The following is a 25009-nucleotide window of genomic DNA, read 5'->3' as shown; positions in this document are numbered from 1 at the left end:
TGGGTGTGATGGCAGATGCCTGTAATCCCAGCTACTCAGGAGGCTGAGGCAGGAGGATCACTTGAACCTGCAAGGTGGAGGTTGCAGTGAGCCTAAATTATGCCACTGCACTCTGGCCTGGGCAACAAGAGCAAAACTCCATCTCAAAAAAAAAAAAAAAAAAAAAAGCAAAAACAACACAAACCCTGCATTGCATGGAATCAAAGCTTGAGCTCTGGAGATTTGCTCATGGAATCAAAGATTGAGCTAAGGAAAAAGGAGTTTCAAGAAGGAGATCAAATAAGATCACAGTGAGAAAATGTCCATTGCATTCAGCAGTTAGAAAGTCAAGGGTGGGCCGGGCGCGGTGGCTCAAGCCTGTAATCCCAGCACTTTGGGAGGCCGAGGCGGGTAGATCACGAGGTCAAGAGATCGAGACCATCCTGGTCAACATGGTGAAACCCCGTCTCTACTAAAAAAATACAAAAAATTAGCTGGGCATGGTGGCACGTGCCTGTAATCCCAGCTACTAAGGAGGCTGAGGCAGGAGAATTGCCTGAACCCGGGAGGCGGAGGTTGCGGTGAGCCGAGATCACGCCATTGCACTCCAGCCTGGGTAACAAAAGTGAAACTCCGTCTCAAAAAATATAAAAAAAAAAAAAAAAAAGAAAGTCAAGGGTGGCCAGGCATGGTGGTTCACACCTGTAATTCCAGCACTTTGGGAGGCTGAGGCTGGCAGATTGCCTGAGGTCAGGAGTTCAAGACCAGCCTGGCCAACATGGTGAAATCCCATCTCTACTAAAAACACAAAAATTAGCTGGGTGTGTTGGCAGCTCCTGTAATCCAAGCTACTTGGGAGGCTGAGGCAGGAGAATCGCTTGAACCTGGAAGGCGGAGGTTGCAGTGAGCCGAGATCGTGCCATTGCACTCCAGCCTGGGCAACAAGAGTGGGACTTGGTCAAATAAATAAATCAGTCAGTCAGTCAGTCAGTCAAGGGCAGTTCACCAAGAACAGTGGTGGAGATGGAAGCCATACTGCAATGGAATGGAGGAAGAGCTTGGGGAAAGCAGAAGAGTAAGTACAAACTATACTTTCAAGAATCTGAGCTGTGAAGCCAAAAGAGGGATTGAGCAAATCTCAGAGTTTGCTCAACCAAAGCTTGAGCTTTGATTCCATGTTCCTGCTCTAGGCAAATGTGGCTGGAATGAAGGATAAAGACCCTACATACCCTCTCCTTCCTTTGGCTTTATAGCTCAGGTTCTTGAAATTGTAGTTTGCACTTATTCTCTGCTTTCCCCAAGCTCCTCCTCCATTCCATTACAGCATGGCTTCCATCTCCACCACTGTTTTTGACAACTGCCCTTGACTTTCTAATTGCTGAATGCAGTGAACATTTTCCCACTGTGATCTTATTTGATCTCTTTGTGGCTTATGCTTCAGATGATCACACCCTGCTTCTTGAGACTCCTTTCTCCTTAGCTTCCAGGACACAATTCCAGAATTTTCCCACAAGACTTTGACCCCTCCTCTCCCATCTATCTTGCCCTTTTCTGATTCCTTAAACAGTGGTGGTACCAAAGGTTTTGTCTCTCTTTTCTGCTCCTTCTACTCATCCATATCCGGGGGTGCACCACTTGGACTCTGCACAACCCCCAATTCCCATATCTCGAGCTTGTACCTTGCTTGGATTTCACATCCAATTTCTAACAGGCCATTGAATATCTCTACTTTGATGACCCATAGGTACATTAAGTTCATCTGTGGCAAAACTGAAATCTCTCCTCCCACCTCTCCTAGAACAAAATGTGTTCTTTCTTCTGTTTCCCATTTCAATTATTGGCACAATAATTCATCCCTTAGCTCAAGACAGAGACCTGGGAATAGGACTGGCTGCATGATTAGCAGGATACAAATGTGGAGCCCCTCTGTTTTATTAATGTAAAGACAGTGAAAGAGCATTACACCTAGCATGGGACTCTCCTTAGTGGAGTAGGGGGCTGTGCAATTGCACAAATCACACACCCATGAAGCCAGGCTAGCCTTGGAATCTTGGACGCCTCCCGCTCCTTCATTCCCTCCCCTCCCCATCACCACTGTCATTTCTACTTTCCTAGCAACTAGCCAGCATGTCCCCTTGTTCCAACCTCATTGCCCTCCCTTACAGTTCAGTCTGGGCTGAATACCTGCCAGAGCCCCCTGACAGGTGTTCTTACTTCCAGATTCTTCCCTTCTTCAGTCTAATCCTTTCTGATACCTGCAGAAGGATTTTTCAGAGTCACAGCCTTGATCATGTCATTCCCTTATTCAAAAGCCTTCAGTGGCTGCCCTCTGCTCCTTCCTGTGCATGACATACTTTATTCCTCCCTGACTTTCCTGTCACTGCATGGGTCCTCCTTGACCTCATCAACTTAGTAAACTACTGCACATCTTTGAAGACTCCTCTTAGACATGACTTTCTACATAAGCCTCTCTCTCCTCGTCCTTGTAAAAGCCTGTAACAGCATATATAACATAATGCTGTAACTATTTGTTTATGCCCTTATCTCCCCCAACAGACAGCGAGACAAGGACAAGCATTGTGTAACATTCCTTTTTGCATTCATGTTGCCTTGCATAAAATGAGGCACACTTCAGATGCTCAGTGTTTCTTGAATGAAAGTAAACGAAGACTAGTCTCCATGTTTAAAAAACTTCCTTAAATTGGCCGGGCGCGGTGGCTCAAGCCTGTAATCCCAGCACTTTGGGAGGCTGAGGCGGGTGGATCATGAGGTCAAGATATCGAGACCATCCTGATCAACATGGTGAAACCCCATCTCTACTAAAAATACAAAAAATTAGCTGGGCATGGTGGCACGTGCCTGTAGTCCCAGCTGCTTGGGAGGCTGAGGCAGGAGAATTGCCTGAACCCGGGAGGCGGAGGTTGCGGTGAGCCGAGATCGCGCCATTGCACTCCAGCCTGGGTAACAAGAGTGAAACTCTGTCTCAAAAAAAAAAAACAAAAAAAACAAAACTTCCTTAAATCTTAAATGTCCACTTTTTTCTACTTTAGTATTAATTTCTAGCCAAAGAGAGAAAACAATACCACCACTGGACTTGATTTTAAGAATACTTCCAAGTTTCACTCAAATTCCTCTTGTCTATTGTATTTCATACCATTTCCCCTCATTTCTGAAGATGTTACAAGTCTCGGAGGAATGAACCTCTTCTGTTAGTAAGCCTGTTCAGGGCTTCACTCTTGCTGCCGACACAACTCTCTCTTGCCTGATATTTGTACTAACCTGGCACTACCTGCTTCAGATAAAGCAGTCTTTACCAGATAATTCTGCAGCAGTTTAAATGGCAGATGGGATTCCAAATTGTTGGCTGTTCTGTCTCAAAGAATGTGTGACAGTTATCTCCCTGTGGCATTTATTATTTTCGTCTGAAAAACAAAACAAGAACTGTTTTCAAGGTCACCTTAACTTTCACACAGCCTTAGAATACCATGTGTGTCTCCTTGAAATCCTGATTGATGGTAAAACAACAAGGATATTACATTCTAGACTTCAGTCTTTGGGCCCTGAAATGTGACTCTTTATATAACATTGTTCTGATGAAAAATACTAGATTTTTCTCCTTTGAAAATTAGATTTAAATGCATTTTGAGAGATTCAATAAATTCAAATGACTAGTAAGATTCAGGTCAAATGTCATGCTGTATTTCACATATACATATAATATATATATGTATTTTTATATATATAGAATACATATATATATAGAATAGTAATTTGTAGTTTTGTTTTATTGTCCTTGTTCCCAGAAGCTCTTTGAGGGCAGAGGCTGTCTTTCATTAGACTTTGTATTCCCATCAGGTAGCAGAGTTTCTAGTATATTATAGACACTCAATATCTGCTTGTTGGATGAATAAAATTGAGTAACCTTCTTTATAACTGTTAAGGGAACACACAGGGGACATTATTGCTTCCATCTATAATAGGAAAACCATCAGGGCCAGAAACTAGGCAGGGAGTCACAGCAGTTTAAGCCTCGGACCATATAATAAACACTGTAGTTTGGCATTGCATTGGGAGGCCAAGGCACGCAGATGGCCTGAGCTCTGGAGTTCAAGACCACCCTGGGCAACATGGTGAAATCCGATCTCCAGTTAAATACAAAAAATTAGTTGGGCGTGGTGGCCTGCGCCTGTAGTCCCAACTACTCGGGAGGCTGAGGCATGAGGAGAATCACTTGAGCCCTGGAGGTAGAGGTTGCAATGATCCGAGATAGGCCACTGCACTTCAACTTGGGCTACAGAGCGAGACTTCATCTCAAAAAAATAAAGAAAAGAAAATGGTCATTTGCTTATTCTTAAATGTCTCAAAAGAGATCACCAATGAGAGCACTCAAATCTTTATTTGTTTGAAGACATTCACTAAAATAAGTGCAAGAAAGCCTCATTCAGGCTCTTTTCAGGCTTTCTGCAAGGCTGCATACCCACTGCATTTCACCTCCCAAGAAGGTGGCAGGATCCAATGGAAGATAGGGTGCTGCTTTATTTCTGCCCATCTAGGCCCACAAATTCCAAACATTTTTAAAAAAGTTTGAATCTATATTTAACAGGTATGCCTAAATGGGGCAAGTTTTTCTCGGTTCACTCTTGTTTGTTTATGGATTTTGGCACCTGGTTGCTAACCTGGCAATTTAAAAATGAGTAAGAGAGAGATTCATGTCTGAGTTAGTGCTAGAGGGCCATAGGAAGGATCTGTTAAAGAAAGTTTTATCAGATCCATAATAAGAGTAACTTAAATGTAGTCAAGTAAATACCTTAAGGCTTGAATACTAGTCATCATGAACCCAAGCTTTACTTTCTGGCACAGCAATCTTTACCTCCATTCATGAGTGAATCACCATGTTTATTGAAAACCGCTGATGTCAAATTGAGTAGACAGATAACACTTAGTGGGAGATACTTATTCAATTTCAGAAAAACTTTTCCTAATTAAAACTTATTTCATCTCTTACAGGAATCCATCTGAAACTGTATTTTAAAGATTATTTTGAAAATTTTATTACAGCTGATGGTACTTTACCCAGCTTTTAAAGACACTGAAATTCAGTAAAATCTGGGGGGAAAATAAAAAGACTATCTTCCAAAATTTTCATTTGTTAGTCTTCCTTTACTCTGCCTTTTATCTAGGCTCTGTCTTTCTTTGAAAGGTCAAGTTCTGCTTTCAGTGAGTCCCTGAAATTCCCACCACACCTCCCTGTGAATTCCTCGTCCTGTGCCTGGTACATAGTACTCAGGAAATGCTTTCTACATGAAAAAATGCTGCTTATTTCACCTATATTTTGAAGCTAGTAAGGTTCAGGCATTATCTTTGTATGAGAAGCTCAGAGTGATAGGTTTGTAGCAACAAAGTAGATTAGACTATCTCATAGTTCTGGGTTGTTAATTATTACCTAGGGTAATCTAGGAAACAATTCAATTAGCAAGTTAAACATTATACTACTATTCATGGCTCAGAGAAAGTAAATCCTAATTTCCAATCCAGTATTTTTACCTTGGGAAGATGGGTAAGATGGATCTTTGCTATGAGCACATTTCGGAAGTGATAAAAATGCCAGTTAAAGGCATCTCCTCTCTCACATAGAAGTGGTCTTGCCTCCTCTCGCCAACCATAATGCCCTTGGCCTTCTAGATTAATTAACTCTACAACTGCAGCTCCTCTAAAAGAAAAAGCCTGCTCTTCTGGAAAGAGAGCATTTATTTCATCATAGCTGCTGTGCTTGCTGCTACTAAGGCTGCTAATCAGATTTATGAAGGCCAGCCCACCCAGAGCTGAGTGCTGCGTTTTTATCACATCAGAAACAAGTCAGCACTTGGCCTCACTCCAGGATTAGGTTCTATTTCAAATATTGGGCTGTTTGCCAGGCAAAGAGGTTGTAGGATGTGTTTGTTCTCTGCAGCATGGCTAATGAAATGCCAATGTTAGCCTCCAATCTAATAAGGATCTGGGACTAAATGATTTCTCACTGATCCTATTTGGAAATCATGAACTATGGGTTTGACAATTCAGTCGTCTACCCAGAGGACTTTTAATCCCGTTGGTGATAGACACCATTATTTAGTTGACCTTTGACTGTGGCAGCTCCACCCATCTTCCTAATTAGTACCTTAAAAGCCTTATCAGCGACATAACTCCCATTCTTTAGCAAGCAATTCTGGAGACCAATTATAGGCCAAGCACTGCTGCTTACTAATCATTGTTTATGTCTTAAATGTATATGCTATTGGTAAAATAAGTGTTGAAAAACATAAATTCTAATTTTCTTTAAACAAAATATAAACACATGTTCGTATAAACACGTATGAATAAAATTCTAGAAGGAGGCATAGCAAATAACAGGAGGTAGTTTAGGGGAAGATACAGGGACTGTATTTGGGGTGGGGGTTAAAGGGGACTTTTGCCTTACCTGTTTGTTTGTTTGTTTTTTTTTAATAGAGATGGGGTTTAACCACATTGGCCAGGCTGGTCTTGAACTCCTGACCTTTTGATCTACCCACCTCGGCCTCCCCAAGTGCTGGGATTATAGGCATAAGCCACCATGCCCAGCCACCTGTATTTTTTTAAACAAGGAGAATGTATTTGTCTATAACTGGTATAATTAAACACAAACATAAAAATTCTAACAAAAAATCTGGTGTTTTTTGTTTGTTTTGAGACGGAGTTTCGCTGTTGTTGCCCAGACTGGAGTGCAATGGCACGATCTCGGCTCACCGCAACCTCCGCCTCCTGGGTTCAAGCAATTCTCCTGCCTCAGCCTCCCGAGTAGCTGGGACTACAGGCACGCACCATCATGCCCAGCTAATTTTTGTGTTTTTAGTAGAGACGAGGTTTCACCTTGTTGAGCAGGATGGTCTCGATCTCTTGACCTCGTGATCCACCCGCCTCGGGCTCCCAAAGTGCTGGGATTACAGGCTTGAACCACCGCGCCCGGCCTAAAAAATCTGTTTTGAAGTATAAATGTTTGTTATACCTTGAAGAAAGTAGACTATAAATGTTGATTAAGTCTGGGTTGTTTCTTTGAAATACAAGTGTAAAGGTCTATAGAATTAAAATTCACCATTTATTCAGTCGCCAACGAATTTACTGAACGACAAGGCAAGATCTTAAATGGGAACTATGGGTGAGTTACATCACCTCTGTGTGCTTCAGTTTCCTTATCTGTGAAACAAGTACAAAGTTCACATGCCTTAGTCAGCATATAGGCTCTTAGTCAGCATTCTGGCCCTTACATAATCAGCCTCCCCCACTACCCTCAATATAGTCCCCATTTGTAAAAACCAAACCCAATTTTTCGGCCGCTACAGCTCCTTCTATCTGGAATGCTTTCTCCTTGTCTGCCAAGCCAATGTTTACAAGATGTTCAAAGCCCAGCTCTGATGGCAGTTCACATGTGGAGCCCTTTCAGCCCCCCCTGCCCAGGCACACTATATGGACACATGCTTATTGGAGAGGATCTTTCTAGATTATTCTAGAACAGATGTGCCATGAGGCCAGGCACCCCACCTCTCGCAGTCACTGTTGTGTTCCCAGCACTAGCACATCTCAGAGCACATTGTATGTGAGTGAAGAGTATTCATCAAATAAGTGGTTAGTGTAGGAATGTAATTTTCTTATGTGCCAAATTGCAAGTGCCTTGAGAGCATCTTCATTTTCTCAGCACTACACACAGAGCTGGCACCTGGAAGGTGTCAGATATTTGTCAAGCACATTTAGGAATGACGGAATAAATGCCTGGGACTATGCCTCTTGTGCTTTTTGGGGAGAAATAATTCACAGAGAATTCTCTAGTCGCAGTGAGCCATAGCCAATATGCATTAGTTCTTTAAAGAGCATATCACAGGCTGGGCCAGTGGCTCACACCTATAATCCCAGCACTTTGGGAGGCTGAGGCCAGTGGATCACAAGGTCAGGAGATCGAGACCATCCTGGCCAACATGATGAAAACCTGTCTCCACTAAAAATACAAAAAAATTAGCTGGGTGTGTGGTGTGCACCTGTAATCCCACCTACTTGGGAGGCTGAGACAGGAGAATTACATGAACCCAGGAGGCAGAGGCTGCAGTGAGTCGAGGTTGCACTACCCATGGTACGAATCTTAGGAATTCTCCAGCCTGGGCTACAAAGCAAGACTCCGTCACAAAAAAAAAAAAAAAAAAAGAAAAAGAAAAAAAAAGAAAGAAAAAGAGCATATCGCATGTTTCATTTTATTTGGTAGGAAATACAGAAAAGTGAGCAGTCTGCTCTGATTTAGATGCGTGATGTATTAATACATAGAGTATGAATTCCACATAAATGTGTTCAGTGATTGCTTTCTACTGTGATGAAGTGACCATCATCCCCATGAGGGCTTTAGAGGCTCAAGGTGGCGACCACATAATCGTAAGTCAGAGTAAGTCTACAAGTCTTAGTCATCTCGTCTGTAATGAGGCTCATGAGGACACTAGCATAAACTATAATTGGAAAGGTAAAATTGTCCCTTTCTGGAGGGCAGTCTGAAATATGTATTAATGTTTAAAACATACATAACTTTGATTGTGATTGGGGAAAACATGCCAAATTATGCACAGAAAGGCGTTTACAATATTGTTTACAGCAAAAAAGTGGAAAAAATCCAAATGACCATAAGTAGGGGACTAGATAAAATAATCATGCTGGGCCCACACAACAGAGTCAAACAGGTGCCTACAAAGATGGTACCTAGTTCTATGATATAAATGGGTATGTGTGGTTGCGGAGGCTGGGAGTATGGGGGGGTAGGCTCCAATGACAAAAATGTATGTATATCATAATTTTTGAGGAATTAAAAAGGGCAACCCAGACATTATTTATATAGCTCAAAATATTAAATAGCTGTTTCTTCTTTTATAATTTTTCTCTATCATGAACACATATAGCCCTTGTTCTAATAAAATATTCCAAAGTTATAGGCAGCTAAGGTCTGTGTAAAATTTAAAAAATTAAGATAGTTTCCTGTGAATGTATTTTCGGTAGTGATCTTTTACGTTGGGCAATGTTCATATCCCCAAGAAAAGAGTCTGTGTCTTCTGGCCAGCAAAAACTGGGAAAAATAAATCAAGCTTGCTGATATTCTATAAAATATACAGGTGCTTTCTGGAGTTCGTGTGAGTTGAGTAGGAAGTGTTATGGTCTGTTTGGGTTTGGATGCAGTGTTACAGTAGCCGTGATTAATTTTTGTTAGCCACTTCCTTGGCTCACATGTTCTAATCAAAATATGTTTAGCTGTGTTAAGAGTTGAGAGAGTTGGGTTTTTTTTTTTCCTTACAGAGAAATGTTTACGTAAATGTTTAAATCTTTAAAACTGTCTATGTATTATTCATCTCCCCAAAGTGGGTTAAAAGAAAATTGAGTTTAAAGAGAAAATTTAGTATAGACATTTCTATATATTTGCTGTATAAAATGTATGATGGCAGTTTGAAGGACTGAAGACTAGAACTGGGATCTTTTTTTTTTTTTTTTTTTTTTTTTAAGACAAGGTCTTGCTCTGTCACTAAGCCTAGAGTGCAGTGGGGTGATCTCAGCTCACTACAACCTCTGCCTTCCATGCTGAACTGATCCTCTTACCTCAACCTCCTGAGTAGTTGGGACCACTGGTGTGAGCCACCATGCCTGGCTAATCTTTCCATTTTTGTAGAGGCATGGTTTCACCATGTTGGCCAGGCTGGTCTCAAACTCAAGCAATCCATTAGTCTCGGCCTTTCAAAGTGTCAGGATTACAGATGTGAGCCACTGTGCCTGGCCTAGAACTGAGATTTTTAAAAGGAAAAATTCTCATTTAAGACACCCTAGCAGTCATATCTAAATAGGTTGGCTTCTTTACATTGAACTGTAAAAAATGTTAGCTTCCTTGTTTCCAAGTAAAAGTAGTTGTTCTCTTAATCCTGAATACTTGATCTTTTCCATCCATGTTTTGTCGTCCCTAGATGAGTCACAATGCACTGTGTCTAACACAAAGCTAAACCTGAATGTCATAAAGATCCCAGTGTTTGTCTTTAGATATGGAATGTTTATACAGCTTTCCCAAGCTTTGAGCTTCTTCCTATGGTACGAATCTTAGGAATTCTCAAACAATGGTTTGGCTGTTAAATTTTCAGGCTCTATTTAACTTTCATTTCTAATCCTTTCTAGAAAGTTCGCAGTAAGGCAACACCTTTAATTGGCTCAGTAAACTAAGATTCAAGAGAAAAATTTGACTTAAATTGGATATTCACTTTAACAGATGTAGTAATCTGGATTTCTGTTTAGGTTATTACGAAGTCCTAGACATTAGTTGTATATCACATAAAACTAGTGTTTCCAACCAAGTATTTACTCAATAGTTTATTTTTGGCTTTCCTATATAATCAAATAAATTTTTGTTGACTAAATACATTTGATAATATCAAGCTTAACACCTACAATTTAGCCTACTTTGTTATTTTTACATGTAGTCCTATTTGTAAAAACAGCATGGGAAGTTTTGAAGATGCTTAAAACAATCCTATTAAATGTGTTTAATAGCTATAACTGTATGTTTGCTTAATTGGCTAATCTCAAAAGATATACTACTCCCCCCAAATTATATATTTTTATTCAATAACATTTCAAAGATAAAGTATTTCTATTTGGTTAGCTTTGTCCTTTTCTTTGTTTTTGAGACTGAGTCTCACTCTTGTCACCCAGGCTGGAGTGCAAGGGTGCAATCTCGGCTCACTGCAACCTCTGCCTCCCAGGTTCAAGCAATTCTCCTGCCTCAGCCTCCCGAGTAGCTGGTATTACAGGCACATGCCACCACGCCCAGCTAATTTTTGTATTTTCAGTAGAGATGGGGTTTCACCATATCGGCCAGGTTGGTCGCAAACTCCTGGCCTCAAGTGATCCACCTGCCGCGGTCTCCCAAAGTGCTAGGATTACAGGCATGAACCGCCGAACCTGGCCTATTCTGGAATTTTTTAAACCTCTTTCCTGAATGAGAGGCAACATGAGTGAGAAAATCATATGTGAGAGTTGATAACTGCATCCAATGTCTCTAAAAATTAACCCAGTTGTATCTAGTAGTTTTCTGACAGCCATTTTGTTTGTTTGTTTTGTTTTGTTTGAGACTGAGTCTCACTCTATCACCAGGCCGGAGTGCAGTGGTGTGATCTCGGCTCACTGCAACATTTGCCTCCTGGGTTCAAGGGGTTCTCCTGCCTCAACTTCCCAAGTAGCTGGGATTAAAGGTGCCTGCCACCACACCAAGCTAAGTTTTTGTATTTTTAGTAGAGATGGGGTTTCACCATGTTGGCCAGGATGGTCTTGATCTCTTGACCTCGTGATCCGCCTGCCTCGGCCTCCCAAAGTGCTGGGATTACAGGTGTGAGCCACTGTGCCCAGCCTCTGACAGTCATTTTATATCTTTCTGCATCAGAGGTAGTATCTTCAGCTACTAGATTTTAAGATTTTTTTTCACTATGAACGTTTTATAGACTAAATATTTCAAAGTCTTCACTGTAAGGAAATAACAGTACTAAGGATTAGATGTTAGTTCTTGGTGACATGTTGGGATGACGGAGAGAATTTTGAAATACAGCACACTTAATCTGTTGCCACCTAGTGAATGTGAGATGAAATGCAGCCAACCTCCAACCTAGTTTTGGTGTTTGCCATCAAAGCGAGCCATGGTTGTGTGTGGAACTATGTCAGATACTGCTACGAATCTTAGACATTTAACTTTGGAGTCACAGAATTTATGGGAATATGAAGAAAACACTGTATCTCTGCTCAAAAACTCGGTACGTTCTGATTCAATATGTGTAATACATGTTGTGGCAAGCTTGCTTTGTGTCACTGAAAGCTTGTTCAGCTGGCAGGCTGAATCAGAGGCAGGTTGTTAGGGAGGGCGAAACCTTCCAGAGTGGCCACTTTTAACATGTAATGAGTAAAGATAAAGATTATATGTAGGTTCAAGTTCTTCAGAAGAGAAAAGCTAGGTGCTGATGGATGAACAGGTGTTAAGAGAAATCCTACCTAGGCTGTTTTATGTTGCAAGAGGAAAAAAGAAATTGCTTTTTTTCTTGCTCTCTTTCAAGGGGAGCGAAGAAACAGAGGGTGGAGGGCAGAAAAGGTGAAAGAACAAAACAGAGGACCGTCTCCTGGTGAACTGTAAGAAGATAGCTCTGCTGCTAGAAGCCTTGAAGCTTATACTGAAGAAGGCCTGAGAGACCTGCGGTCACCAAAGCTTTCAAATTCTTCATTGCTCTAATTCAGGGCTGGGAAAGAACGTTGGTTAGAAGCATAAAGCAACTGAAAAAAATTGTTATTTATTTTTTGAGATGGAGTTTCGTTCTTGTTGCCCAGGCTGGAGTGTGGTGGTGTGATCTCAGCTCACTGCAATCTCTGCCTCCTGGGTTCAAGAGATTCTCCTGCCTCAGCCTCCTGAGTAGCTAAGATTACAGGTGTGTGCCACCATACCTGCCTAATTTTTGTATTTTTAGTAGATATGGGTTTTACTACATTTGGTCAGGATGGTCTTGAACTCTTGACCTCAAGTGATCTGCCTGCCTCGGCCTCCCAAAGTGCTGGGATTACAGGCTTGAGCCACCATGCCCAGCACCCCCCTTTTATTTTTGAGATGGAGTCTGTCACCCAGGCTGGAGTGCAGTGACCCTATCTCAGCTCACTGCAACCTCTGCCTCCCAGGTTCAAGTGATTCTCATGACTCAGCCTCCTGAGTAGCTGGGATTATAGGTGTACCACATGCCCGGCTAATTTTTGTATTTTTAGTAGAGACTGGGTTTTGTCCTGTTGGCCAGGCTGGTCTCGAACTCCTGACCTCAGGTGGTCCGCCCGCCTCAGCTCCCAAAGTGCTGGGATAACAGGTGTGAGCCACCGCGCCAGGCCTAAGTGGGGAAGAGCTTCAAAAGGTACGGGAGGATTTGTAATAGTGGCTATTGGATGTGTTAGTTATCGAGCGTGGGAGAGATGGGAAAAGGATTTTTGTCTTATGCATTATTCCGTTCCCATGTGACATTTTCTCTAAATATTGAGGTAAAGATTTAAATTGTTCTCAATTACATTTTCAGAGCGGCTGAGCCATATGGCAAACTGGTTTCATATTACAGTTGAAAACATTTTAATCCAGTGATGGCCTAAGGACTGCCTGACTTGTGCCAATTTGGAGTCAATTTATGGAACTAATATGTAAAGTAAACAAGTATTTATTTAGAGTGCTCCACACTGCTACATTCTCTAAAGTGCAAATGTGAGTCCTCATAAAACTTGCTATCTGGTTAGATAAGGTGTATGAGCCAAGTGACAATACAAGCGAGAACTTCCGAGAAAAGGGTTTGAGTGAGGCTAGGGAAGGAGCCCTAGAGCTTTAGGAAAAAGTTAGGTTTGGGAGAGAGAACAATTTGAAAGCAGACAGGACCACAGGACCGATGGTTTAGAAGAATACAGGTGTAACTTACACAGTGTAATCATAGTGGTGTCTTGAAGGATTCCTGTAATATCCCACTCTTCTCAAAGCTCTTTCTTGGGAATTAGCTCTGTAACCCTGGGAGGGAGACCAGGTATATTTATTAGCATTTTACAGCTGGAGGAAATGAGGACATGAAATTCAGGCAGGTTGTGAATCGCCTAAGGTCATGCAGGGGACAAACCATGCTCTTTGCATTTATTGCCTAATCCTTGGTCCACTGTCCCCATGCAGCAGAGCATAAATGACAGTTTTAGCAGTTTGTCAAGGAGCTGGAGTATGCACAAAAATACCAGTGAGGATGCTGGTTCAGCTGCTGTAACAGAGGTCAAAGTCATAGGCACCTAAGGAGAGGTGTGCTTTTCTTTACCTGCAAGCTTAAGCTGCTTATTAGTCCAAAGGAGTCAGACACATGCAGTTTTAATCCACAGGGCATTGTACCTCTCCACATCTATTTGCCCCCTTCTCTGTGCCTATGGAGGCTGATCTACATGGGGAACATCACCCCAGGCCCTTGGTTTAGCCAATGGGAGCCACAAGTAAGAGATTGAACAGGGAGGAAAGTGACATCAGGGTATCCATGTCCCAATGTCCTCTGCAGGGCTGTCATGGCTGGTTGCATCCTCTGTTCAAAGATCACAGCTCCTGTTAAGAGGCCCTCCTGGCTGGGTGCAGTGGCTCATGCCTGTAATTCCAGCACTTTGGGAGGCTGAGGCGGGCGGATCACGAGGTCAGGAGATTGAGACCATCCTGGTGAAATGCTGTCTCTACTAAAAACACAAAAAATTAGCCGGGCATGGTGGCTCATGCCTGTAGTACCAGCTCTTCAGGTGGCTGTGGCAGGAGAATCACTTGAACCCAGGAGGCGGAGGTTACAGTTGACATGAGATCATGTCACTGAACCCCAGCCCGGCGACAGAGTAAGACTCCAAGACTCCGTCTCAAAAAACAAAACAAAACAAGCAAAAAAGAGGCACTCCTACACAGTCTGTCTTCAATATTCAGTTGTCACCCTCTCACTTTTTCCCTCAAACCAAGGGTGGGGATGTCCCCTGTCTGCTCTGGGATGCTATACTCTCCTTTCTGGCTTTCATCCACCCTGCCTGTATCTTTGTAAATAATCCCCTTATGGAACTGCCCCGGAGTGTCCCGTTTCCTGCTAGGACCCTTACAGGTACAATCAACCAGGGACCTAAGTTTCTTCCATCTTGTTTCACAGTATTGCCTTCATCTGGATGGGGATTGCTGGCTCACCGTATTCCCACCCAACTGAAGTGGGGGGAAACAAACAGAGGGTGATTTTTGTTTCCTCTTGTTGTTGTAACAAATATCCACAACCGTAGTGGCTTTAAATGACAGAAATTTATCTCATCGTTCTTTAGGTTAAAAGTCCAATTCAGAGTTAAAATCAAGGTGTTGGCATAGTTGTATTCTCTCCAGGGAGCTCTAAGGGAGAATCTCTTTCCTTGCTTTTTCTAGCTTCGAGGGGCAACTTACCTTCCTCAGCTCTCGGCCCCTTCCTCTCTGCTCAAAGCCAGCAACGTCAGGCCAAGTCCTCCCGTGCCGCTGTCTCTCCGACTCTTTCCTGCCTTCTCTTCCACTTGTAAGAACCCTGTGATTACACTGGGCCCACCTGGAAAACCCAGCAGCCTCTCCCTGTCTCGAGGTCAGTTGATTAAGACCTTAATTCTGTCAACTTTTCCTTTGCCATTTCATGAAACATATTCACAGGTTCTGGAGATTTGGAGGTGGGCGTCTTGTGGGGACCATAATTCTCCCTTTACCACAAACAACAAACAACTTCCTTTTAGGATTGCGCCCTGGAAGTCACACACAACATTGACACTCAATCCTGTTGGCCAGAATTTAGTCACATGGTCCCATCAAACTGCAAGGGAGGTTGCAATACAGTCTCTCTCGCTAGGCAGCTGTGTGCCTGGTTAAAACATGGAGAAGTCCTATTACCAAATGGATATCAGACAGCAATTTTCAACTTTAGCCTCACGAGGCTCATGTGTTTTTGCCAGGGTCTGTTTTAGCTTTCTTTCCCTGCCCTGCACCACCTCAGTGCTTCTGCCTCATTGTTTTCACCTGTTGGGTCTGAGCTGCCCTTCATCTGGGATTGGTTTCTAATCTGGGAGAAGAGACAGGATAGTTTCCTTTAATGGACCACACCAGCTACCTCATGGTGACGTGTTTTCTGATCTTCATATTGATTTTTTTTTTTTTTTTTTGAGACAGGGTCTTGCTCTGTTGCCCAGGCTGGAGTGCAGTGGTGCAATCTCGGCTCACTGCAACCTCCACCTCCTAGGTTCAAGGGATTCTCCTGCCTCAGCCTTCCTCGGATCCATATGGTGAAATTATGTTGGCTAGGATGGTCTCAATCTCTTGACCTTGTGATCTGCCCGCCTCAGCCTCCCAAAGTGCTGGGAATAAAGGCGTGAGCCACCTCGCCTGGCCTTCATATTGATTTTCTGATGTGACCAGAGAGGTTCCAAATGCTTCTACTTGGCTTCTGGGGTTCAAAGTTGGGCTCTCTGACTCCTCCCCCTCATTCATCCCCTACTTTGAGATACACACATTCCATCTAGACTCCTCTATGCTGGTCCCTCACACACCATATCAGATCTCACATTGGGGAGATGTGGTTTTCAGGCAACTTGAATTAAGAAAATGATTAGAACAATTACAAGAGAAATAAAAAAATCACACACCTATAGTCCCAGCTACTAAAAGGGCTGAGATGAGAGAATTGCTTAAGACTGGGAGGTCCAGTCTGCAGTGAGCCATGATCATGCCATGCACTCCAGCCTGGGTGATGGAGTGAGAGCCTATCTCAAAAGAAAAAAATAAAAACAAAAAAGTATGCATGGGCAGGGTGCAGTAGCCCACACCTGTAATCCCAGCACTTTGGGAGGCCAAGGTGGGTGGATGATGAGGTCAGGAGTTCAAGACCAGCCTGGCCAACATGGTGTGACCCTCACTTTACTAAAAATACAAAATTAGCTGGGTGTGGTGGTACATGCCTGTAATCCCAGCTACTTGGGAGGCTGAGGCAGGAGAATTGCTTGAACCCAGGAGGCAGAGGTTCCAGTGAGCCAAGATCGTGCCACTGCACTACAGCCTTGGTGACAGAGGGAGACTCCATCTCAAAAAAAAAAAAAAATGTATGCATGTTGTTGCATATAAATATTTCATATGAGAAATTAAAATGCATCTTCTAATCATATTATCAGTTGACTATAGGTTCTTTGCATCCTTTATTTAATCCTTTTTATTTATTTATTTAGGCTCCTCACATTAAATCCTCTTAGGTGGGAGGCAGAGCTGTGCTTTCCACAATGAAAGCCGATGGAGCCTCCTGTAGGCAGAATACACAGATCTGAAACCAAGAGTGGAAATACAGGACACTGATCACAATGATATTGAAAGACTCACAAGCAAAAGCTTCCTTCTTGTACCTGTGACTCTGGGCTCTGGTCTCTAATGAAGTGTGTGTTTTGTTTTTCTTTGAGACGGAGTCTCACCCTGTCACCCAGGCTGGAGTGCAATGGCCCGATCTCGGCTCACTGCAACCTCTGCCTCCCGGGTACAAGTGCTTCTCCTGCCTCAGCCTCCTGAGTAGCTGGCATTACAAGCAGGCACCACCATGCCCAGCTAATTTTTTTTTTTTTTTTTGAGACAGAGTCTCGCTCTGTCACCAGGCACCAGGCTGGAGTGCAGCGGCACAATCTCGGCTCACTGCAACCTCCACCTCCTGGGTTCAAGCAATTCTCCTGCCTCAGCCTCCCAAGTAGCTGGGACTACAGGCGCACGCCACCACACCAGCTAATTTTTGTATGTTGGCCAGGATGGTCTCGATCTCTTGACCTGGTGATCCGCCCACCTCGGCCTCCCGAAGTGCTAGGATTACATGCTTGAGCCACTGCGCCTGGCCACCCAGCTAATTTTTTTTTTTTTTTTTTTTTTTTTTTTGTATCTTTAGTAGAGATGGGGTTTCACAATGTTGGCCAGACTAGTCTCAAACTCCTGACCTGGTGATCCGCCCACCTTAGCCTCCTAAAGTACTGGGGTTACAGGGGTGAGCCACCACACCCAGCCAGAAGTACCTTTTTACTCAATGATATAATGGTTATACCATTGAATTAGAATGTGTACCAATACCCAGATATTTCAAGCTCTTCACTAAAGGGTAAACATGCAGAAAAGGGGGTGTATAATTTTGGCTGGTGTAATTGATCCTGACTGTTAAACAGAGCTGCTGGTTTGCAGTGGCAGCAGGGAGGGATGTGACTGGGACCAGAGGGACCATGGAAGGAGCAGTAAAGAAAGCAGGTCTTAAATCCCAGCAGTAGCCTCCTGAGTAGTTACAAAGTCTATGTCCTCAGTCTGTATTTCTCAATATGCTATGATTTGTGTGTATTTATATTTTTCATTATCAAATATATTTATTTCCTTTTTATCTCCCATTCTTCCCTCAGTAGTCTATATTTGGTGTTTGTTGGTGGTTAACTTTACAATTTTGATTATAAGTTGCAGTCTTGCCAGATAGAATTGTTAGCTGAAGTGCAGAAGTGGACCTCAGCTAGAGGCCAAGGTTTCGGCTGGATGCACTCGGTGAGTGATGAGCCTGTGGGTTGGTTTCTCTTGAAGACAATGTGGGTGTGCTTTCCTTTCGCTGAGTGCTACATTTTGTTAGATGGAAGCATTTATTTTTGCTTTAGAAGGGAAAATGGGATGAAAAATGTATTATGATATTTGGAAGTCAAAGAGATGGACTTCATTAATATTGATTAAATGTAATAGAAATTTATAATTTTTTGATGCCTGGCATCAAAATCCTTCCTCTCTTGGAGGATACCAAAGCCAGGTGGAGGAAAAATTCCCCTTCTACTTCCAAAGTCAAAAGAAGCAGATATTCTCTCTGCTTATTCAATAGGGCGCCCAGGGCATATGAAGAGGCCCGGCCCATCCCTTCTCCCAGGTATGCTGAGTAGTGAGAGAGTCACTCAAGATGCAGAGACAATTGCAAGTCACTGGGATGGTGGAGAGTGTCCAGGGAGGTCAGCATTGGCCTCTTAACCTGAGTGTACTGAGGTGTGGTCTTGGGAATACTGCCAGGTGCACAGTTGTCCTTAGTTACATTTTCTCCAGCCATTTCTTTTTGTATACTGTCAGATATCCTTCGAATACATTCCTTTTCTGCTTAATAAGCTACTGCCGGTTTTCAGTGTTTGCATCCAAGAACTCAGACTGGTGAAATCTTAATGTTTAATTAGTTTATTGTTAGTTACTTAGCTTTTTTGCATTTTCTTTTAAAGGAGAAACTCTATTTTCAGTGTTATAAGCAGAACTTCATTTATAGCATAATAAACATACTTTCAATTTCTTTACAATCCGAAGAATAAGACTCCTGAATTAAATTTTATGTTTTGTCTTAAATATTTCAAAACCCATCCATGTCATCTTGATAATTCTACTCTTGCTTGGTACTATGTGATTTCCCTTATGGGAAATTTCAGTCAGTAGCCATATGTCTAATTTCTGCTGTCCAACCATGTTTTTTTAAATCTAGCTCTCTGATTCCATACATTCCAGACTGCTCAGTGGATTTGTAATAAACTTCCAAGATGAAGGGAAATTTCTTGCTCATTGTTTGCCTGAAATCTTGGCTTGTATCTTGTTAAACCAAAAATATGCTCCAAAAATGCCTACAAGTGCGACTACCAAAATTCCTTTAAAGATATTCTTTGCCAGCGGTTCCATAGCACGGGCCATCCTGAGACAGTTGTGAGGGGGAGTGCCTTTGCATTTTTAGTATAAGGTGTGCTTCAGTGAATTAGCCGCAAAGATTTTCCCTCCATCTTTAAGACTATTTTCTAAACACACAGGTTCCACAGTGGAATTACTGAGTTTTATGATAGATCTTGATACACACCGACAAATTGTTAATACTTTACAATGTAAAGAGATACTGTTTCACTGAGTCTTGCATTGGTTACATCTTGAACAACTGATACAGCAAGTAATAGAAGTTAGAATGATTTATCTGACATTACTGAGGAATGAGATTTTTCACATATGTATATATTTTTGTTAACTTAAGCTTATTATTTAAAATGCTAACATTTAGAAAGCACAACCACATATAACTGCAATCTTTTTTAATTTTAATTTTTAAATTTTTTTTTTCTTTCAAATGGAACGCTTCACGAATTTGCATGTCATCCTTGCGCAGGGGCCATGCTAACCTTCTCTGTATCATTCCAATTTTAGTATATGTGCTGCGGAAGCAAGCACATAACTGCAATCTTTGCAGGGTATGTCACATACTTCCTACCATCATCAAGCTGCAATGCCCAGGGACCTCCTTAGGTGATGAGTTTATCTTGCCTTTTCACTTGATTCCCCAGATAAGTGTGCTTTTCCAGCAGCTGGGGATTTTTCTGCTTCTTTAGAACTCAATGGCTAGTTCTCCCAGTCAGCAGATAGAAACTATTCTCTCTTTAACCATTCCCACACCCCCTGGCCTGTTACTTGTATAGTCTCTGATCACTGAAAAGGAACAAGTGAATGTTGCTATTGCAAACAAAGAAACCATGCTTGTAAAATTGTCTATTGTTTGCACTAAGTTGAAAGTCAGTATCCTGATGGGAAAGCTGGAGTGTGTTCCACCCTCTGCAATGGAGAAAACAATGTAGACTTGGTGACAGCTACATTTTTAGACTCTGGGTTATTTTACGCACCATTAATTGGTGGAGGTTTGCAAAAGTCTCAATGCTGGGTGTGTGGACCATTGTAATTATATACTTCAAGAGCACTTTCTGGGGTGGTCCTTCTTTTAGAAAAGTTTCTTTCTATTCTTCAGGATCTCCAGGGAAATAGATTCTGCAATTTTCTTTAACAGCCTACAAGTTAAGAATTTTTATATTTATGTATACTTCTGAAGCCTTTTTGTTGAAATTTTAAATCATTCATTCATTCATTCATTCATTCATTCATTTGAGACAGAGTCTTGCTCTGTCACCCAGGTTAGAATGCAGTGGCCTGATCTCGGCTCACTGCAACCTTTTCTTCCTGGATTTAAGCTATTCTTCTGCCTCAGCCTCTGAGTAGCTGGGATTACAGGCGTGTACCGGCATGCCTGGCTAATTTTTTGTATTTTTAGTAGAGACAAGGTTTCACCAGGTTGGCCAGGCTGGTCTCGAACTCCTGACTGCAGATGATTCACCTTCCTCGGCATCCCAAAGTGCTGGGATTATAGGCATGAGCCACCATGCCTGGCTTTAAATCCTTTTTTTTTTTTGAGACCAAGTTTTGCTCTTGTTGCCCAGGCTGGAGTGCAGATCCTGGCTCACTACAACCTCCGCCTCCTGGATTCAAGCAATTCTCCTACCTCAGCCTTCTGAGTAGTTGGGATTACAGGCATGTGCTATCACACCTGGCTAATTTTGTATTTTTAGTAGAGATGCGGTTTCTCCATGTTGGTCAGGCTGGTCTCTAACTCTCAACCTTAGGTGATCTGCCCGCCTCAGCCTCCCAAAGTGCTGGGATTACAGGCGTGAGCTATCATGTCCAGGCTTAAATCCATTTGTATGATTCAGTCCTTAATGGAAATGCTCCAGCAGATCTTCATTTTGCATATATCAATGTTGATATATATTCTTATTCAAAAATGTGAAGCCAAACTCCCTTAAAATAATCTTTCTGAAGGATAGCTTTCACAAAGAGAAGCAATTTTCTCTATTATAAATCATACATGCAAAAGAAGCAGGAAATCAGACTTATTTTGAAATGAGACAATCTGATCTTTTATACTAAACAATAAGAACATGATTGCTAGTCTTTTAAAAATAACACATTTTACAGCAAAAATGTCCACTGATAAATGATGAGGAGAAGTAGCTCAATATTTATCTTTTTGAATATTGTTCCAGTGCCATTTGGGGAAAACAGAATCTCCTGGTTGAGAGAATGAGTGTGTAGGAAAGTGAGTATAAAGGCAAGTCACATTTTGAATTGTATGCAGTTTATTCAGAAAAGAATAGTTTTACAAATAAAAGTAAATCCAAATAAACATAAAATATAAGACAATCTAGTACATGCCATCCATATGTATTCCATCTTAGTAATGGAGATATTTATTTAATGTTTAGGTTTATTTGACTGAAATGATTATCAGTAAGTAAAGTACTTATTTAAATTTCTACTTGTTATCTGGAACCTGTTATTTTTAAGTTAGGAAAGAAAACGGAAGGCAAGAGGAAAGGTTTCTGAAACCAGAGACCATCTCATTACTTTCCCCTTTCTATTACGAAGTGGCATTTTCCTGGTGGCATTTCAACTTCCAGCCACACTGAGCAGATGCATAATGAGGGCAGGGTATAGGGAAGACGGTAGAAGACGCTGTCAGTATTTCACAAGTTCAACAGAGCTCCATGGGCTTGGGCACCAGAAACCAGAAACAAAGGCACAGGCTTGTGCACTTTAACTCTGCCTAGCTATAGCACGTAGAGTATTTTTTTTCTTGTTCAACAATTTCATTTTTAATGGCAACAACTTGATCTTCCAATATTCTCAATTGATCAGCTTTTGCTTGTCTACTTAGATTCAAATCTTGGATTTTCCTTTCTAAATCTGAAAGAAGAAAATGAAAGAAATGATATATTTCCATTTGATAGATTCCTCTTGGATATCCACATTATACCAAATACAGGGATTTGTGCGCCTCTGAAAGGTATATTTCGTTTTCTGTTTTGATTCAATGCATAAAACATCTATTTACATCAGGCTTCTCAAGGCTTTCACATAAATTACAGCAAACTGACATTTTGTCTAAAAGCTTTTATATCCAAAGGCATTTATCAGTGAGGGCTGTAGTTGGCTAGAATTCATTAGAAATGAAAGACAGATAACATCCTTGATGGGATTTGCTAAAGTGCTATATTTCCAAAGGTTTGTTCTTATTATTTTAGCCTCTTTTTTTTTTTTTTTTTTTTTTTTTAGATGGAGTCTCACTCTGTCACCCAGGCTGGAGTGCAGTGGGGTGATCTTGGCTCACGGTAACCTCCGCCTCCCAGGTTCCAGCGATTCTCTTGCCTCGGCCTCTCGAGTAGCTGGGACTACAGGCACCCACCACCATGCCTAGCTAATAGCTTCATTTTAAAACATGTTCTTTACTTTAGTGTTTTCCAGTCTTTCAGAAAAAAGACTGACTTTTCATTTGTTCATTCTTCTTCCCTGCTGATACTGAAGTCCCTGAACAGTAACAGCTAAGTGATACCTTTCTTGGCTTCACTACTATCCATCCATCAATCTATTGATCCATCGACCATCCATTGATTCATTATCCATTGATCCATCCACTGATCTATCTATCCATCCATCCATCCATCCATCCATTTATTCTTCATTCAACAAATATGTTGAAATTCTAGTAAACCTTAAACAAACAGCCCTTATTAGGGGATAGAAGAGGCATAGAGAGCTACAGTTAATAATGTGAGGCAGCATTTTGTAAAGAAACTCTGACATTAGAGTTTCTGCAAAACTTCTAGAAGAGGGAAGGTAAATGTCTCACTTCAGTTGGTCAGATCACACCTGAATACTGAGTTGGTCTGGAGTAATTGTCAAACTAAGATGTGTTTAGAAAAAAGAGTCAGATTGCTGAAGGTAATTGAAATTGTCCAGTAAACAAACACTGAATTAACTGGCGATGTTTCATATATGGAAGGCAGATTCAGCCTATGTGCCATGGCTGTTTTCAAGTATTTGATGGGCCAACCTAGGAAAGCAGAGTAAATGTGTTCTCTGTCATCCTGAGGAAATAAAATGGAAACTGGCAGATAAAGCTCCATGAAGGAAGAATTTTGTCTGAATATAAAAAACTCTCTAGGAGTCGTGGCTGCTCAAAGACGAAAGAGCTGCCGTGGAAGGTGGTGAGTGTTCTGTCACTAGAAACTTTCAAGTATAGGTCATTTGGGATTGAAAAGGGGGTTCAACACTGAAAGCATATTTGGACTAAAGGAAAAATAAAGGCCTCTGTTTCTACCAGGGAAGTGAATATGATTGAGCTGGTTACATCAGACCCATTCACCATCCTCGTCTGTGTTCTGGAAAGCTAGCCTTCCTGGATAACATCACTTGGCTCCTTTGACCTCTGGCTTTTATTCACATATGGCCAATGCACAGTGCTGACAAGTGGTCAGAGGATGGGAGGGTGAGCAGTCTCCATCCCAGTTCAGCATGGAGGTGTGGGCAGTTCTTCCATCCCTCAGCGCCAGGCTCCTGTGGGGCGGCCTCTTTGCTAACATTCTGGTGCTCACAGGGCTCTGGTAACATTCCTGCTTCTGTGGCCCCTTCAGGTGTAGGGAGGCTAGTGGCTTCTCACTGCTGCTGATCGCCAAGTACCTCCACACCCTCAGTGGGTTCCCTTCATTCTTGTGCATTCTTTGTAGTTCTTCCCATCAACAAGTAGAATCTACTTACCTTGTCCCTATCCCCGTATCCCCAGACCTGGGCTGGATTTGTAAGTTGTTTTAACCAATACAAAGCGGAAGAACTGATGTTGCAAGACCTCAAGAACCTTTCATCCTCTCTTGTCACAAGAGTGTTGTGGTGCCTTGAAACAACCATGCTGTAAAGCAGCCTGGCATAACAGACCATGTAGCGAGAGTGCCAGCATCTCAGCTACACCTGGTCCCTAGCAGGCCATCAGCCAAATGCAGCTGCTTGAGAAACCCAAGTGACACCTGCTGAAGACCCATCCAGGCAACCCGCAGAAAAGTAAGAAATGGTGATTATTTTAAGCCATTACATTCTGGGGTAGTTTATTATGCAGTGAATAAATAACAGAGACAACTCCACTTCTAAATACTTAATCCAAAAGTATGCCCAAGTATGCTTTCTGTTTCCTGCTGGTACCCTGAGTGATGCCAAGTTCTGTGGAGGGACCCTGGCTGCAGGCTGGAGTCTATTCCCTGCTCTCACAATGCTGTTGCTGCCAAGGGCCTCATACTGGGATCCAGGGCTTCTCTTCCTAAGAGAGGGGAACAGGCACAGCCATGTGGTTCCACCCCTTCTCAAGTGGCAGCATGGGGAATTCAGCCCAATCGATGTCTCATTTTTCTATCTTGCTGAGTTCTGAAAACAACCTCAAAGGGAAAAGGGAAAGGGCAGTAGAATGCCTTATTTTAGACCTCTCTGAGAAGTCCTCTGACCTAAACTTCTCTTCCAATCTCATTTTAAGAACTACAAAAGTTGTCGTCAATGGGGATCAGTAGAAACAATTTGGACTCTGACATAAAAACACAGGACAGAAATACTCTCCCCATGTTTTTGCTCCTATAGTAAGGACCAAGTTCTAGGATATTAGAAACTGACTTTCGCGGGGCGCGGTGGCTCACGCCTGTAATCCCAGCACTTTGGGAGGCCGAAGCGGGTGGATCACGAGGTCAAGAGATTGAGACCATCCTGGACAACATGGTGAAACCCCGTCTCTACTAAAAATACAAAAAATCAGCT

General features: G+C 42.2%; 1 protein-coding gene, 1 non-coding gene and 1 pseudogene across 2 annotated transcripts in view; all 3 read right to left on the bottom strand.

Annotated features, from left to right (window-relative positions):
- Positions 1 to 19023: 19023 nt before the first annotated feature.
- On the bottom strand, positions 19024 to 19461 carry LOC116550320 (annotated as a pseudogene).
- Positions 19462 to 19679: 218 nt separating this feature from the next.
- LOC116550527 lies at positions 19680 to 19786 on the bottom strand. The gene has a single exon (XR_004268477.1). It is a non-coding gene; the product is annotated as a U6 spliceosomal RNA (small nuclear RNA).
- Positions 19787 to 21115: 1329 nt separating this feature from the next.
- The window catches only part of LAMB4 (laminin subunit beta 4), a 98564-nt gene continuing 94670 nt past the window's right edge, over positions 21116 to 25009 (bottom strand). The window contains exon 33 of the mRNA XM_032275900.1: positions 21116 to 22123. Coding sequence (XP_032131791.1) covers positions 21984 to 22123 — 140 coding nt within the window. The 3' untranslated portion in view covers positions 21116 to 21983. The remainder of the gene's footprint in view (positions 22124 to 25009) is intronic.

Source organism: Sapajus apella, unplaced genomic scaffold (genome assembly GCF_009761245.1).
Source record: "Sapajus apella isolate SASKATOON/1434 unplaced genomic scaffold, GSC_monkey_1.0 scaffold7, whole genome shotgun sequence".
Classification (NCBI taxonomy): Eukaryota; Metazoa; Chordata; class Mammalia; order Primates; family Cebidae; genus Sapajus; species Sapajus apella.
The sequence above is the reverse complement of the archived record's forward strand: the minus strand, read 5'-3'. Positions and strand labels throughout refer to the sequence as shown.